General features: G+C 34.0%; 1 protein-coding gene across 10 annotated transcripts in view; it reads left to right on the top strand.

The window, feature by feature from the left end:
• EPHA5 (EPH receptor A5) overlaps positions 1–18,048 on the top strand; it is a 417,840-nt gene that overhangs the window by 388,596 nt on the left and 11,196 nt on the right. For all 10 annotated transcript variants that reach the window (XM_072940770.1, XM_072940769.1, XM_072940771.1 and 7 more), the window contains 4 exons: positions 4,319–4,380; positions 5,748–5,957; positions 9,146–9,295; positions 16,366–16,559. In XM_072940770.1, the coding sequence (XP_072796871.1) occupies positions 4,319–4,380; positions 5,748–5,957; positions 9,146–9,295; positions 16,366–16,559 (616 nt within the window). The remainder of the gene's footprint in view (positions 1–4,318; positions 4,381–5,747; positions 5,958–9,145; positions 9,296–16,365; positions 16,560–18,048) is intronic.

Raw genomic sequence — 18,048 nt, 5'->3', positions numbered from 1 at the left:
TTCTGTGGGTTTGAATACTTTAGATGCCTCATATAAGTAGAATACAAGATTGCTTCACTATAGAACACTTCAGAATGCTTGGCAGATATATAAGTACTCATCATAAGTAAGAATATATTATTTATTGAAAGCAGCTAAATCCCTATCAGATTGGCTATTAATACTTGAATGGTTTGGTATGGCATAGTCATGTTTTTCAAGCTTATATGAACACAAAAAAGATAAAATATTTGTGATATTTTAAACTAAAATTTATAATTTAAAGTAAATACTTCAAAATTACAAGCATCATAGTTTGGAGGGAAGTTTTGTAGTCAGGTGGACATGAGTTTGATTCCCGACTTTATTTGTTATACAACTTGAGCTAATCAACTCAAGTAATGTATTGAATCTTTTTAAGCCTCACTTTTCTTTCTCTGAAAAGAGACTTTTGTAGTATCATCACTACTATAGAATTTTGATGACAATTAAAAATAACACCATGCCCTGTAAAAAGTGGGCAGTCAGTAAATCAATAAACTGTTGCTCTTTTATGATTATCTATACCAAATGATGAAATATGAGGTTGGTGAATGCCATAAATAATGTGTTTCTATTACTACCTAGTAACATAACATAACATAACATAATATAAAGTAATATGAAAAACTCTACTCTGTGATTAAAATCATGTTTTGACATGCTTTATGAGCTCTTTTTGTATTGATTTTTGATAATATGCTTTCAAAATTATTGGCAGATCTACTCTTTGTACTTCAAGCTGGATAATGGAAATGATTTATACCATTTTATTGAATTTACAATGGTTAGAGTAAGCCACGTTAATTATTGCTATGTCATTTTTGCAGACTAGCAGGAACTGAGACAAAACATAAGCCAAACTAAATGTAATTATCATTAAAATGGCTCAAGTATGAGAAATCATCTAATGGGTCACGAATTGTCTTATTTTTATAAACAAAAGAAGATAATGCTTGTTTGCAAACATTCATTTTCATTGCTTTTCCCCCATTTTCTGAAATATGAGAGGTGTTTATGTCCCTATCATATTTCTTAAATGTTTTTTGTTATTGACATTACAGCCTACACTGTCATGAATAATGAATCTGACTTTTAAAAGTAGGCAATGAAAGCTACAATATCTTACAGGACGAATACCAGGTGCCCATAGCCCTGAAAAGCCATCATTTTTTTTTCTTTCCAAACATATGTTATTCAAAGTCAATAAGTTTTCTGGTCCATTCATTGTTTTTAAAGTATAAATCTTTTTTGTCTAAGTTTAGTAAATTTAGGTTGAATTTAAGAACAAATTTAACCAAGGAAGAAATATTTTAACAGAGAAATTTTATCCAACTCCTGTTCAGTAGACCTTAGGTGAACAGTAGTAAATAGTTAACACTCACCATAACTGTAAGAAGAGGATCTAAACAATTAGAAAACAGACAGAAAGAAGAAATTTTAGAAAAAAAGAGTGGAAGGAAATTGAAGGCTTTGTAAGTAGTAATGTAGGGAAGGTGCTGTAATCATAATGGGCTTGGGGTAGAGCAGATAATGATGGAGGGAGATTAGGCCTTCGCCTTGATGGACAAGGCTTCTGTTCATGTGGTAGGAGCTGAGAGGTGCCAGTGGGGGAAAGCTAAGACCATATTCCCTGTATATATGCTGGAATTCAGTTCTTCTGTTTCTAGTGACACTGTGACAGCTTCCCCAGTGGATTTCTGTAAGTGAAAATCAGAGACAAAGAGCTTTTATAGGAAGGATTCCTGAAATCACAGGCTGATTCCAGAAAGCATAGGCCTTTTCCTGGTTTGATCAGGACTGGTGTTCAGCAAGTGTGTACTTTTTTGGCTCTATTATATGTACATTTAATGAAATGCTTCTATCCTATTTGATAAAAAGCTGAAGCCAGGGTTATCCACATAGCCTTTTTATATGCCTAACTCAGCTTTGTCTCTGAAGTATTTCTGAATTCCTGAAATCAGGCAGATAAAGAGGTGATGTCTGGTACAGCAGGATTGTCCAGTATTCCAGCAATATGGTGCTGTAACTTTAGACATGTAGGTCCCTGTCCAAAGCAGGTATCAAATATTTTGGCTGTCACCCTTGGGGAAGCATATTAGTTCTAAACTTTTAAAAGAAAAGCTTGAAATAGGCTTCAACAGTAAGAAAACCCTGAAATAGGCTTCAAGATATGAGACTGGAACCAAATGGGCCCAAAGCAGAATTTTGTCTATTTAGCATTTGTCTGAGGTTCATTGAAAGGAGTGCAGCAATATCATTAAAATGAAATAAAATTAGAAACCTATCTTAATTCTTGAACTTAGATTACAATCATACAAAGGAGAAAAAAAAACATTCATAATCTTTTTTTTTCTCTTGTGCTGTCATGGCCATTTACAAATACAAATACAACCATAAGTCATTCTTTTTTTTTTTTAAACTAAGGTATTATATTTCCAGTCAGTTTCAAAATCAGTATTCCTCAACTCATCTCCTGTCACTCCCTGAATTACAAAGCAAAATCCAGGCCTCTGGCCATGTTTGAACTTGATGAGCTCTTTCATGACAAGATGCCTTGGCACATGCTGCCTCTTCTTCCTGGAATATCTGTCACCTTTTATTATACCAGTGACCCTTTCAAGGTTCAAATCAAATGACATCTCCAATACATATTCCCTACATATGTGATGTTTTACCTAATGGAGGCGTAGCAAATAGATGACAAATGAATTATTTGAGACAAACTTTTTTTCTAACTTTTACAAAATTTAAAGAGGAGAGAAATGTTACCTGCCTTTGGAATATTACTTGTGACATTCCATTAAAAGAATAATGGTTCTAAAGTATTTTAAAAGAAGATAATGATCTGAGTGAGAAATTAGACTGACCTACCTTATTATACTAAATAGTGAGTTTTAAGTGATTTTTGGGTTGAAAAATCCTTTTTCTTCCTATTATTTCTTTTTAACATGTAACTGTCTAATTTTCTATATCTTTGTTTACATTTTGGGATAATGGTGTATGAATAAATACGCACGTTCTAATTCTGTGACCTGAATGAATCACTTTTCAAGTGAAATACAGATGCCCTTCTGGAGGATGCCATTAAGTTAATTACAGCACATTTCATAATTGTATAGGCCTTCTTTCCCTCTATAATATAAAAAAATTACTAGATATAAAACATAGAATTTTGCTATCATAAGGTCTTTTTTTACTTCAAAATAGTTTAAATGGACACTAAAATTTTATGAAGTCTATACTTTTATTTTAGAATAAAAAGGCACATTTTAAAATATAGTGAAGTTAATGTGGAGTGATAAAACTAACAATCATGTTTTAAGTATTTCCTCATATAACAAAGATTTTTGGTCTCATATTTTTCATAAGGGATAAAATATGATCTGTTTTCTTGGTCCTCTTACAGCTAGCAAGGAAGTTAACCCACAGATACAAAGTCAATAAGGTTTATAGAATAATAATACATAGCAAATTCTAAGTGGTAGGCATTATTCTAAGTGACCTGGGTAACTCTATGACTTGGCAGATACTCACAACAAATTAGTATACAGAGATAAGAATTGATTTGCCCATGATCACATGATAGTAAATGATTGATCTAGGATACAAAGCCAAGCCGTGTGGCTCCAGTTTGTCCAGCTGTACTTCTGTCTCAGACGTGAAAAGAATAGGGCCTCGTCCATCAGAAATGATGATTGCAAGAGAAATTTCCAGACAGCAAGAGAAAATAGAACAGGATTTTGAAGAATGAAAACAATTGGATTGATAGAGACTGTGTGTGGCAGAGAGGGAAAAGAGAGGTAGCCGTAAGTAAAGGAGTTATAAGAACATAGAAGTAAAGTTGAGAAAATACAACATCTGTTCAAAGGATCTTAAACAGAGCACTTAGACTAGATAGTTTTTATTTAGAACTGTGAGAAAGAGGAATGTGTTTGCATGTTTGCAGTGCTTTGCTAAATATTATTTGGCACTTTATATCATTATCTCTATAAAAATAAAATTCATCCTAAACTCATTTTCTACATAAATTGATTTTGATGTTGAAAATTCTGTATTTTTTGTATCTTAAGTGTCAATCTTTATCATTTTCATGATACTTTCCTCTCACTGACTCCACTCAGTATATACTAAGATACTAAGACATCATCATGTCAGGAATTTACTTGCAACTCAAAGAGGACATTTTTTTAAATGACTATATGTAATTTGGACAATAATAAAAACTTCCAGGTAAACTTTTCCTGGACAAGAATGCTCTATCAAAAAGCAGCAGTTTATACTACTGTTTTCTTTTCAGGTAAACCGGTGATGATAGTGACAGAGTATATGGAAAATGGCTCTTTAGATACATTTTTAAAGGTAAGATTTGAAATAGATGTAAGTATTCAAAGTGCTATTCATATATTGGCAATAACATTGAAATTAAAATCCAGCTACCTTAAAGACAGAGTTTTAAGTAGAAATATCTAGAGTCAGGATAATTATACTGCAAAAATTAACTTTGGTTTGAAAGTTGTCCACTTGAAAAACCTTGTACAAATCCAAATTACGTGTTTCTACAATTTTATTTACATGTATGTTAATTTGCCCAAAGTAAATAAAAGAAGGAAAGGAGGAAGGAAAGGAAAAAAAGAGAAGATTTTACAAGTACTTAACTCTCTCAAAGTATATAATATCAGGCAGAGCAAGGAAAAATGTCTAGAGAGTCCATGAAAATCATCTGTATTCATGAAAGTGTCAAATAGATTCATACCTCACCTGAGGGCCAGCCACGCCTTGTACTAGGTATTATATGATAGTAGACAATAGTCAATGTCAGATCTTCCAGATTTTAGAAGAGTTTGTTTTTAATATGCAGGTCTCCAAATTTTAAATGTTGGTAACTCATTTTATTAGTAAATAGCATGTGTTAGACAATGTAACCTGGGCCTGATTAAACTGTAGTCAGGTGGCTTTTCTCCTTCAATGTAGCATCTATTGCTCTGGATGAGAAAAGTGATGGTTGGCAGCTTAATGGTGATTGTAAGAGGGGCCTGTGCGTTGACTATGACAGGTGTCCACTGGCAAGGCAAGCTTCCCTTCCAATCTCTATCCTCTACCAGATTCTACTGCCAAATTTCTTACAGATAAATTCTTCAGTCTCTTATCGTCGTATCATTCTTTTATTTCAAAATAAGCATCATTTGGGCCTAATTCTGTGTGTCTGCAGTAAGTCCAGTGCCCTTGACAAAGACAGCAGGTTTCCAAGAAATGCTAACATTGTCCTGGTCATTGCTTGGTCCCCCTCCCCCTGACCTTCCACCTGCTGCTGCAGAATCTCCGTCCTTTCATCCGGCGACTTTGTCTGTCACCAGTATGCCTATCCAGCTAGCTTCTTTTAAATGACTTCAAAAATGCACAGTGTTAACCCAAGGCAGGCATAAGGCTGGAGTGATGAACACACTATGCTGATGACTGAGAAGAAAAGAATTGCAATGTGGAAAAGAGCAACTGAATAATATTTTGGATGGGGCTTTCAAAGCCGTTATCTGCTTTGACCAAGCAGGGTACTGATACACATTACCAGGTTAACTAGATATTGCCGAACTTTTCCCATTCCCTTCAGATAGAAATTGCATGTGAATTTGGTGAGAGTGGGCATTAATTTGGGGTTGAAGGAAGATCCTTAAGTATTTTTCCCCAGTGATTGCTGTTGCAGAACTAGTATTTCTGTGTCATCTTCACAGAAAAACGATGGGCAGTTCACTGTGATCCAGCTGGTCGGCATGCTGAGAGGCATCGCTGCGGGAATGAAGTACCTCTCCGACATGGGCTACGTGCATAGAGACCTTGCTGCCAGAAACATCTTAATCAACAGTAACCTTGTGTGTAAAGTGTCTGACTTTGGGCTTTCCAGGGTGCTGGAAGATGATCCCGAGGCAGCCTACACCACAAGGGTAAGATCTAACAGAATGCATTTCTGAAATACTAGACTACTAGACTAGGGGCGTTTAATATTTAAAGATTTTAAAGGAAAGAGCGAAAAAAAAAAAAAAAGCAAAATTCCTCCAACATAGGAAGAAAGAGAGAAGGGGGAGGGTGGATTAAAAAATCCAGCCAATTCTCCTTTCCTTATCAGAAAATTCAAATATTAAACTCAGATAAGCCAAGTAATCACATTATGAGTTTTAATAGTTCATATTTTTCCTACAGATACTGAAAATAAAAGGTCTGAGTTTAGAATGGATACAACATGTAAAAATCATATAAAGAATTAAATGTAAAAGGAAAAATTAAAGCGAGACTCTCCTACCTTAAACGGGGTGGGAAGGGATAAAATGGGAGTTCAAAATTTGCAGGTACTAACTACTATATATAAAATAGATAAATAAAAATTTTCTTCTGTAGAGCACAGGCAACTATATTCAATATCTTGTACAACTATAATGAAAACGAGTATGAAAAGGAATTTTGTATGTCTATGTATGACTGAAATATGCTGTACACCAGAAATTGACACAATATTGTAAACTGACTATACTTCAATAAAAAAAATTTTTTAAATAAAAAGTATTTGTAGGAAAAAAGCAACAAATATATACATATATTAATGTATATAAGTATATATTTATTCATATTATATGTGACTATATAATATATAATCATACTATATATGAATATATTAACATGTGTAGCATTTTTGAATAGCTTAAACTCGGCACCACAGTTTCTTTACTTGTAAAACAAATATGGAAATATCTAAATCTACCTTTTTTTTAACTATTCACACAGTAGGGAATAAAAGAGCTATTCCTTCAAAAAGTTTTGATTTACTAGAGGTATTTTAATGCCTAATTACTTCTCTTTTATACCATGTAAACTGTTAAGCCCATATCTATGAAAACTTGGTCACTAATCCATACTGTCATAATTGGCATAAATCAGCATCCTTTTCCAGCGAAGTAATTGATGTTATATAATCAACAGTTTTGGGGTTTTTTTTTTTCCTGTGGAAAACTGTGGTATTGGTGCAACAGAATTTCTCTGGGAAGTTTATGCATTGTACTTCTTGAGTTTTAATCTTTTTTATAAACTAGATTTGTTTAATTCTAAATCTTTTCAATATCCTCAAGATATCCTCAATGCTTAAACTCCCTGTGAAGACAAGAATTTGTCATTGTATCTTTTCAGTGTACAATGTGGTTAACTTTATTTCAATACAGAATACTTTAGTCCTCTTTTATTCTTATGATAGATGGTATATATTTTCTTATTTAATCCAACATTTTAAAATTACTCCTACTCATACTGTAATAGTAAACTCTATTCATAGATTATAAGGCTGTCTTTTTGTCATTATTGCAGTGTGACACATGAAGAGTTAAAGATTATACTATGCTAAAGATCAAGAGTGACTTACCTAAGCAAACAAATCTTTCAAAGGGTCAGCTTAATAAATCAATAAATTAATTGTTGGGATGCCCCTCTTCTTCTGGACCTAATTATTGTCATTATTTGCATTAAATGAAACCTCAATTAGGAATTCTCCTCGTAATAGAGTCATGCTTAATAAACTTGGCCTAAGCAAGGCTGAGGTTACTGAAAAAGCCATTCCCAGTATGATTGGTTGGTGTCTTAGTTAAATGCATAAAGTAAATTTGTCAGGGTCTGTGTCAGTGTGTCATTGCTAGTGGAGAGAAAGGTGGAGGGGAGTCAGAGATCCTGAGACCCTCAAGATTTACTCCCTTGAAATGGGGCATGGTGGCACTTTGTGGAAAATCTCTCTATTGAGAGATGAAATGATAAGGGAGCTTCAGGTAATATTGATGCACAACATGATGGTCAGAGGACCAAGAGAAAAATTCTAGGCTGAAATTTAAAGTAATCAACAAATTACCATTTCAAGCAGAATAGTAATAATATGTCATAGACTATCATGTTGCTACATAGCTGAACCTAATGATGTGATCTTGCCTATGAATATTTAATTAACAAAAGTATGTTTCAGAAAAGTTTTCTTAAAGTGATGTTACCATATTTCTAAGAAGCAAATAATTCAAACTTAGTATAAATATTTCAAATTAACTTCAAGTCACAGAACAATTTCAAGCATTACATGAAACTGCTGTTTCTTCATAAGTCTTGAAACTTTGGCTTATATAGAGCAGTTTAAGTCCCATTTTTTTCTAATGCGTGAATTAAATTGTTCTCTTCCCACAAAGTAGGAAGGCATATGTTAGTCTTTTTATAAAAAATATTCAAAACCCACATTTCTCTCTCCCTCTCTCTTTCTGTCTCTCTCTCCTTTAATGAATTTTACTTATAAATGAAATGTTTGGTTGCCTGGATTTGCCTGCTTTTAAAAATTAGGAAAAAGAAGTTAACCCTGAAATGGCCAGGATAGAAAAGTGTTTAATTTGTGAACTAAGAAAAAACTTACCAAATCTTTTTTTTTTAACCATGTAAAAACCCCAAACTTGGTAATGTTGTAAATTTTCCCCATAATTTAATTTTAATAATTTTCAATGTGGTTGAAATAAATGAGATACCTACCTCTTAGGTTAAAAAAAAAAAAACAGTTTGACCAAACAAACACAAAGATACAACAATGGCAAATTAGGGAAATCAAGTCTAAAAGAAATTGTGCGATGTCAGGAGAAATTACTAAATATTCAATATATCTGGTTTTCATGCTTATCTTATTAACTTTTAAACTTCTCAGGGTTGCATCCAGCAATCAAAGCTTTCTCTTTACAATCCTTATATTAAAGGGGAAAGAAAGCACCCTGGGAATTTGAGTCCTTTACTTTTGAAGAAAGTCATGAAAGTTTACCTTCTTGATTTGCTTGACTGCCTGCTTTCCCCACTTAGAGCTGCCATCCTGATACTGTAATTGAGATGTGGGTCTTGTATGTGTTCCAGTAGTCAAACAGAATTTAAACCAGAAACCTTCCAGACAGCCAATTAGTAGTCAGTCTACAAGTGCTTATGGGCTGAGATATGTGAAAAGAGACTGCACGCTGTCACACAGATTCACTTAAAAATGCTACATCTCTTTCTAGATCTTTTCAGCGAGGCAGCAGTATCCCCAGATACATTTGAAGTGTGTGGGTGAGAATTTTTTTTATTCTCTTTTCAATTTTAGGGAGGCAAAATTCCAATCAGATGGACTGCCCCAGAAGCTATAGCTTTCCGAAAGTTTACCTCTGCTAGTGATGTCTGGAGCTATGGAATCGTCATGTGGGAGGTTGTGTCTTACGGAGAGAGACCCTACTGGGAGATGACCAATCAAGATGTAAGTATGCAACAACTCCCCCTCAAGTTTGAAATGAAATACTTTGCTCTCTGAGTCAGGAGACATTTTATATATATATATATATATGTATTTCTGAAAGTGATAGTTGCTTAAAAAGATGAAATACTCTTTGCTTACCCTCTGATCCATTTTGTTGTTGTTAAAATACCCTTCACGCAGAAGCTCAAAATGAGTTAGTACAAAGGAAAGCAAGTTACTGTTATATAAAAGCTTTGTCCCTTGCCAGACAGATCTAGCTGTACTGCGGTAATGTTTCACTCATTGTATGTCAGTATCATTTTCAAAAATGAAGAAAGAGCCTTCAAAGAATGAATACTGACAGGCCAGTTTTTATGACATGCATTTGATAAAGGGAGCTAATCCTCCAAACCAAAAGGATGAATGATATTGATTTAATAGTGGATGCTCTTAGGGGATAAAAAAAAATCTCTGTTTCTTTACATTAAAAAATGTAGGAAGAGTTGCATTGCCTATTTCATTTAGGGAAAAAACAGATTTTTTTCCCACATGGATAAATAATTCAAGCCTAGAATAATAGAATCCTGGAATTAAAAGAACCATGAAAGAAACCTCTATTCAAGTTCAGAATGATGCCTGACTACATGGCTCTTTGGGCTTTGCTTTTGTAATTTTTCCATTGTTACTATTCAGTACAGCCCTTTTCATTTTGGATCACACTGAAATTTGATGTTTTTTCTTCAAAAAAAAAACAATTATGAAAGCTAACATTTATTGATCCCTTACTATATGCCATACACTCTTTTAAGTGATTTACCTCCTAGTAGCTCATTAATTCTTTATAAGACCAGTATATTGAACAGTCTTATCTCAATATCATGCTGATTTAAAACATTTCTTTTTTTCTCCAATTACTTCTTTCACCCATGCTCTGTAAAATTTCCCTCTCCCATGCCTTCAGGGATTATTAGACAGGTATACAGCTCTCTGACTGCACTTTGTTGAATCACCAGTACCATGCCACTAATTAAGACTCACTTTCAGATATAAAGATTCAAATCCAGTCTAAATAAGGTTCAATCCTATATCCACTTCAAAGTGTTTCCACAACTGCAGGGCCAGCCTGACACTAGGTAGCAAGATCAGGAAGGAAGAATTGTCAGATTTTTGCTCTCCTCTCTGTAAGTTAAAAAGGAGGAGGTACTCCAAGTCTCAGAGCTCCTCTCACTGGCCACCTGCTCCCCACCTCACAGTGCCTTACACGTGTCTGCTTCCCCTCAAGGAAAGCACAGTCCCGCTGGACGTTCTCCCAGTGTTCCCACTCTTAGAGACTGTTGCGGGTGCCTTAGCCAGCCCGCCTTCTTCAAATTTTCCCAGTTGAGAAGCCAGGGTCACACTCTGGCTTTCCCAAGAAATATTCCATAGCCTTCTTCTCGGATAGCGATAGTCAAGGTAGGCTGATGGACTCCTGCCTCTCAACAAGCATACAGCAAGGCAGTGAACCTCCCCTTCTTTTAGTTACCTAAAATTGAAAATGGGTTTTCCCTGTGCCCCACTCGCTTGGCTTAGTGAAGGGATGCTGACTTGTGTTTCTCTAAATTTGAGAGAATATAGGATCTATTGTCTTCAACTTTACAAGTTTAGGGACAGGACTATAGCTATAGTATTGAACTCTTGTTATAGATTTAACAACCCGTCAGAGAGATACTGTTATTCCCATTTTGCAGTTAAGAAACTGAGCCCTAAGAGGTTAAGTGACTTTCTTAAGGCCAAAAAATAATCAAAGTTATACCAGGAATTTCACACTGGTTCTCCAAAATTTTTACACCTAACCACGACACAGTCTCCAGTTGAATCAATGTCTCTGTCCTCCCTTTCATTTCCAACCAGCGATCCTAGATCAGCCTTCTAAGTGAATATAAAATATTCAATTCAATATATAACGATTACTCTGGATTGATCTAGTCTAGACACAGACCAGACTTATTTGCTACTTTCTGCGCTCCAGATAAACGACAAATGCTAACTTGAGATACATGGTTTGGCTTCTCACTTTCCAATGTCATATTTTCCTCTAGTGTTTGTAGAAGTATTGTATTCCGTCATGCCAGCAAGCCTCCTCCCTTCACTCAAGGATAGCATTTGTCCCTTATTTGCCTGGTGTTATAACTCCTTCTCACACTTGAGATATTTTGAATTCTGATTCTGTCACTCAGAATTCTTAGTCCTTCCCAACTATGCGTATAGCGTTGTTATCCACATTATTGACAGTTTTGCCTGATACAGCTGTATCTGTCACAAATAAAATAACAGATCAAAGTAGAACATGATGCCAGGTAAATGAATGCTCATAAGTATCTCTGCTATCTTGACTGCGCTTGCTCATGCTTCTGGGGATTGGCTGATCTTTGCCAGTACACCTTGGCTCTGCTCCAAGTGGCCCGTATCTTTGTTCAGAGACCAGCAGGCTAGCCAAGCTATGAGCTCATTTACCCCGTGGCTGAAGGGTGAGAATGAGTCCAATTGCACTTCAGCCGGCAGCTTTCCACTGTCCAATCCATTAATCAGAGAAGCAGTCCAATCACGCTGCTTGTTATGAATAGACAATATAAAGCTGCAGGGAAAAGGACAGCGAAACAAGGTGTGAAAAAAAAAAATTGTTTGGGGACAATTTTTTTTTTTCTGATTTCAGCCATTTGAGTCTTGATACTCTTTCAGATAAATTTATTTCAGGCTATTTAGAAACATACAAGGGAGTGCTGATATAATATTTTCAAGACCTTATAAAAATAAAAACTAATATTTTGGCTTTGGCTGGGTTTTCCAAAAATGTAAATGAGGTTTACAGAAAATGATTATACAATTAAAGGTCTTTCTAAAATGTCAGCTTTTATTAGTGTCTAATACATGCTTTACATTTTCTCAGCAAGTTCACTATCACTTGTGGCATTTAGTTTCTAGATACGCCGTTAAGTTTGATATGCCTCAATTTCTATCTACATACGTATCCAACAATATAACAGATCTACTGCATTTGAAAATCGTGATTACTGAATATCTCTTTTGGAAAAAAGATTCCCGGACAGCAAAGCAGAAATACTGATTTGGAAGTTTTGAATGACGTATTGCATCATCTCTACATGCCAGATACTGTCTGAATCTAAAAGGGCTTGGCCACCACAAAGAATGTTACATTGCTAAGACATGCAGAATAATCAAAGTCCCTCAGAGGAGACCTTCCGCTGTGTAAAGGGGACAGAATGCTGCAGTAGGTTTCTTTTGATTTAGAATTGCCTCTGTCATCACAGAGAAAAACCATAACAACACATAATGAAAATAAACTAAAATGACTTAAGATGATTTTAGGTAAATATCAGACCATGAACTCTGATTCAGGCTTGGGAAAACTAAGATAATATCCTATAGTCAGTAGAAACTTCTTTGTTGACAGCAAACATTTTAAATGTCAACATTTTTCAGAACTTAAAAAACAAAATAAGAGATTTTCATTGCATTACATTTTTATATTTAGTGAGTCTTTCTCATGTATTTATTCAGAAATGTATGAATACATAGTGTATACTAAGCACATAAATTGCAAAACGTTTTAAAAACTTATCTAAGTAATCCGTTTTTAATTTTTTTTTAGGAAGTCAGTTTTCTATTACCATTTATGTTGGCCTTGATCTTACCTTTAAAGCAGCAAAAATATTTGACTCCAAAAGGATGTCAGACCACTTTGTACTGGGTGTGCTTTCTTCCTCTTTCTATTCTTTGTTTCAGTTTCTGATGGGATAGAATGATAATGTGTGTGTGTGTGTGTGTGTGTGTGTGTATATAATATTGCTGGAATTTTTAATAGTAAAACAAAAAAATATGGTAACATATAACATGTTGTAATTAAAGTATGAGGAATTTAGTTCTCATCCAAATACTATCAATTTCCACGATTTGACATTGAGCAAATTATTCTTAATCTCAGTGTAATAATGTCTAAATTGAGCTGACCTGGAGGGAGTATTTATATCAGATAAATGAGAAAATATTATAAATCTGTTTTCCCCACAAGAAGAGCCAATTGTTAAATATTTACCATCACATCACTACGTATGTGATACATCCATCCTTCACTGTGAAGTGGATGTTCTAGTTGGGTGATAAACTAGGTGGGATTATGTGTTCGTGTCTCACACATTCTAACCTTGTAATGCTGGCTGGGCTCCCTGGGTGGCAAAAGCAAACCACACCCAGAATAGGTATATGTACCTGAAAGATAAAATTCACCGACCCTTACATGATGGAAGGGACCCAACAGAGTCACTACTCAGTGAATAGTGCCATAGTAGGTGCTCAGTGTTGGGTTTCAGGTGTTGAAAGGAGAGGCAACATCCTTTAAATTATGTTCAGACTATTGATTTACATGCGATGCCAAGAAAATGCATAGCTTATGATCTTTCAGGTGTAGAAATCTGAAATAATGCCAGATTGTAAGAATTCTGGTTTTATTTTTTTCTCTTTGTTCATCTCAACCACTTAGATTAATAAATGTAATAGTAATAGTAAGGTAAATTGAGATTATGAATCATTTGGTCATATATTAAAAATTATATGGTAAAATGAACAGTTTAAATTGCACTTTAGTAAAATTCCAGTATTTCACAAACCACCAGGGTGCTAACACCATTCATTTCTCCCCAGAGCTATGAAAGGAACAATAGGTAAAAATGAAAAAAAAAAAAATCACTTCAAAATGTCTAAATAGAAAATTTGAAGTGATAGCTCTGAATCTATTTTAAATATAAATTCTAAAGATGAATTTAGAATTAAACTCATTGACCTAATTACTGGGCCAAGTTTGTAATTAACTTAGAAACCGAGTATTATGTTTACATATAAAAATTTAGCTGAAAATAAAGCTGTTAAGTAATATAGTCTGGAAATAATTTCTCAGACCAAATAATTTATTAATTCCTTCAAAACTAAGAAATTGGTTTACTTTATTCATTTCATAGTCACATATGAAGACTAGCTGCTCAGGGAAAGAAAGATAATATTTTAAAAATTAGGTGCTAAAGAAAAAAGGTAGAACTAATTGGTTTCAGCTTTGAGGAAAAGCACGGTATGAAATATAATAAGTAAATAAGAATGACTTTACGTAAATAAGAATGACTGTTTTCACTGCATAGGGAAATATTTGATGATAGAAACTAAGACATTTAATTTTGGTACATATATGTTGCTAAAGAGAATAACCACTGCCTTTATCAACAGTGAACAGTCTTATAATAAGCAAATTAATAAATAAATGAACTTCAAATTATATATGAGTGCAAATGGTACTTTTTATTTTTACCATTTATTTATTTGAGCACCAGTGATAATAAATAATTTCTCAAAATTGATTCAGCATTTTTGGTAAATTTTTATTTCTATCTATTTCTTATTTATTTGTTGTCTTATTTTATTTCTCAATATGCATGAGATTTTAATATATTAGACATGTGAACCATAAGTTACAGTTTTTGTAATATTTTCTACTAGGGTTTGTCTTTTAACTTTTTGTATGTTTTTGAGTTAACTAAGGTGGTAGATGACTCTTAGGTGTTTTGCTCATAGTTATTCGATTTTTAACCTGACTATTTATTTTTAGAGTCCTTGAGTATCTTGTATTTCTCTGCCTAAATTTAACTATTAGTGTTTCTCAGGAATCTTTATTTTATGCCCTTCCTGGGGAGATATAAACTACACCCAACTTCAAGCTGTGACCAAGTGCTGATGACCCTCACATTTATAATATCAGCCCAAAAACCTCCTGTACTCTAGCCAGATTCCTGCAAATGGCCATCTGTAGTCCCTTTATTCACCTCAAATAAAACAAGCCCCAAATTATAGCTGTCAACATTTCCTACCCCCATAAATGTGCTTACCTAAAATTAACAGCAATTGCCATCCAGTGTGAAAGGCTTGAACTTGTTTTATCTCAGATACTTTCTCTATACCCTCCTCTACCCAGATGTTATAAATGTCTCTTAAATCTGCCATTTCGTCTTCTCTCCATCTGCCAGAGCTTTTGTTCAGATGCCATTTCCGTTATCATTGAAAGACTGGTTTCCCTACAGTCTTTCAAAGTTATCTTTATAAAATTTCTATTCTAATCATCATATTTTTTTCCATTTCTCAAATCAAATCTAAAGTGTTTGTTGAAAAATATAATTAAATTTAACCGTTAAGAAAATAATTCCAATCGGATTTTGAGAAATGTGCTCATTATTATTGGTTTTTGGTTATCACTTAACTATCTGAATTTTAATAGTTGAATAAACCCTGTATGATTATGTTCAGTAGCATAAACAAATCTCTTCTGGAGTTAGGCATTTTTATGGCAGCAGCAACATTACAAATGTTTTTGATAAAACAATCTCACAATTAGACTGATACTCACATGTGTGGTTACGTTTAAAATCAATGACGTTTGTAAAGCCTGTGCTACTAAACAGTCATTCCAAATTCCTGACAGAAAACAGTAGATGATTATAAACAGCCAGACCTTGACATTATTAAATGATACATGAGACAGACATGCTAATCTAGCCTTTGACTTATCCATCATTTTCCATCCAGAAGTCTCTTTTGAAGTAAAATTATAATTGTCTTACTTTAAAAAATGTGATTCTACACATAATTTTTCATTAAAAAGACATTACCTTTTCAGAGAAATCACTAGAAAAGTTCATCTCTATTTGATTCCAGATTGCAAGGATAAATAAAGCATGAACTGTTTATTTGGATGTCAGTTAATTTTCCAAATCACCCTTCATCAAGAATTTAGGTTAAAAATTATTACCATTTATTTTTCTTTATAATATGTGAGGAAAGTCTATCTTTTTATATTGTGTGATAGCATATTTATTTCTCTATGCTATTTTATTTTACAGCAAGTGGAGTAATTGAAGATGTTAGAAATAGTGATGCTGGTTGTTATTCCAAGAGTAAGGATCAGAAAGAATGAAAGTTGAACACTGGGAAATTTCTCCAGCAATTCTGTACTAAATTTGTGGTTTGGGGGACTGGTTCTGTTTCACTCTATGCAGGTGATTAAAGCGGTAGAGGAAGGCTACCGTCTGCCAAGCCCCATGGACTGTCCTGCTGCTCTCTACCAATTAATGCTGGATTGCTGGCAGAAAGACCGAAATAGCAGGCCCAAGTTTGATGAAATCGTCAACATGTTGGACAAGCTGATTCGTAACCCAAGTAGCTTGAAGACACTGGTTAATGCATCGAGCAGGTACAAGGCCAGACCTGAGAGATTTTTTCTGGATATTGCTAATTCAGATTGATGACACAAATATCAAATTAGTGAAATTATTTTTACATACATGTGAGCCTAGGAACTTATATGACACTAATTTATATGAAAATAGTTTTTGCATAATACTATTATTCTTTTATAATGAGTGAAATAGAAATGATTAAATAATACTTAAAAGCACCTATACCTGATCTAATAGTATAACCGACGAGTTAACTATAGACAAATTCAGGTAGCACTAAAAAAATATCCTCAAATGTGTGTAGTTTCAAGTGCTTTGGACCCCACGTAAGTTTGGTTAGGGGAAAATAAGATTATAAGATCATGGGAGAAAGCCAATTAAGCACTGATCCAATTTTAAACCAGAGGTATATAACAACAATTACTCTGATTTTCTTAGAGTAGATTTCACTGCCTGTCATATTTTGTGAACACTGACAACTCCTTTAGGGATCCGTTTTTCTTATTCAGCTGAGTCCAGATATTTGGATAATCATTTACCGTGTAGTTTGAACAATACTTAAAACTGATAAATGAGTAATCTTGTTGAAAAAATTTATATGAGCAAATGAGCATTTTTTAAAATTTTCTGAATGCTTATGAATGTGTTTAAATAATCTTGCTTTATGTAAAGCATTCTTACCTTTTTTTACCTGAAAAATTACAAAACTATCCTCTCAAAAAAATAGATCAGTTTGATTCTGTACCGATTTTTATTTTCACTATATTCAAGGCAATTGTCTATCTTTACAAGAAAAGGTATTCTGCTGGTAACTGAATTGGCTGCCCATAGTATGAACTAAATAAGAAACAGTCTGTTTATAAAGTTACATAAGTTCTAGGATTCTGGTATAACATTTGTTCACTAGGCAAAAAGTCATTTTTAAATACAAATGAGGAATGAATCTTCAATTTCTGTTCAAGCGTCATTAACTTTCTGTGGTAGCAACTGGCAAATGCATCTTAGAGATCATTCCTTATGTTGTTCCTGAAATAACTGCTTTTAAATTGTTTATTGTCATGTAAAATATTGTTTTTCTCTCATCTACTTGTTTGAATTATGTTAAGTTGTCACAAATGGACATAAGGAAGGGAAATCATAAAAAGATACTTTTATGTTCTAAATTATATTAATTTATCTCAGCATCATCATTATAGCTTGAAAGCAGTTTAAAATCTCCAAAGAATTTTTATGTTTCCTTGTTTGCATTATATAGAATTCAGCTTGCTAGGATTCATTTAAACAGATTTAGCTTAAGACTCCACAGTCACCCCTCTGTATCTGCAGAGATGGAAAGCAACTGTACTGCATACACCATTTTATATAATGGACTTGAGCATCCATGGATTTTGGTATCCACGGGGTAGGGGAGCGGGCTCCTGGAACCAGTCCTCTGCAGATACTGAGGGAGGGCTGTACCACTCACTGACCCATCTTTATTCAGTCATCTAAATCCTGGTTCTA

Source organism: Vicugna pacos, chromosome 2, assembly GCF_048564905.1.
Source record: "Vicugna pacos chromosome 2, VicPac4, whole genome shotgun sequence".
Classification (NCBI taxonomy): Eukaryota; Metazoa; Chordata; class Mammalia; order Artiodactyla; family Camelidae; genus Vicugna; species Vicugna pacos.
This window is presented reverse-complemented; position numbering and strand designations above follow the sequence as displayed.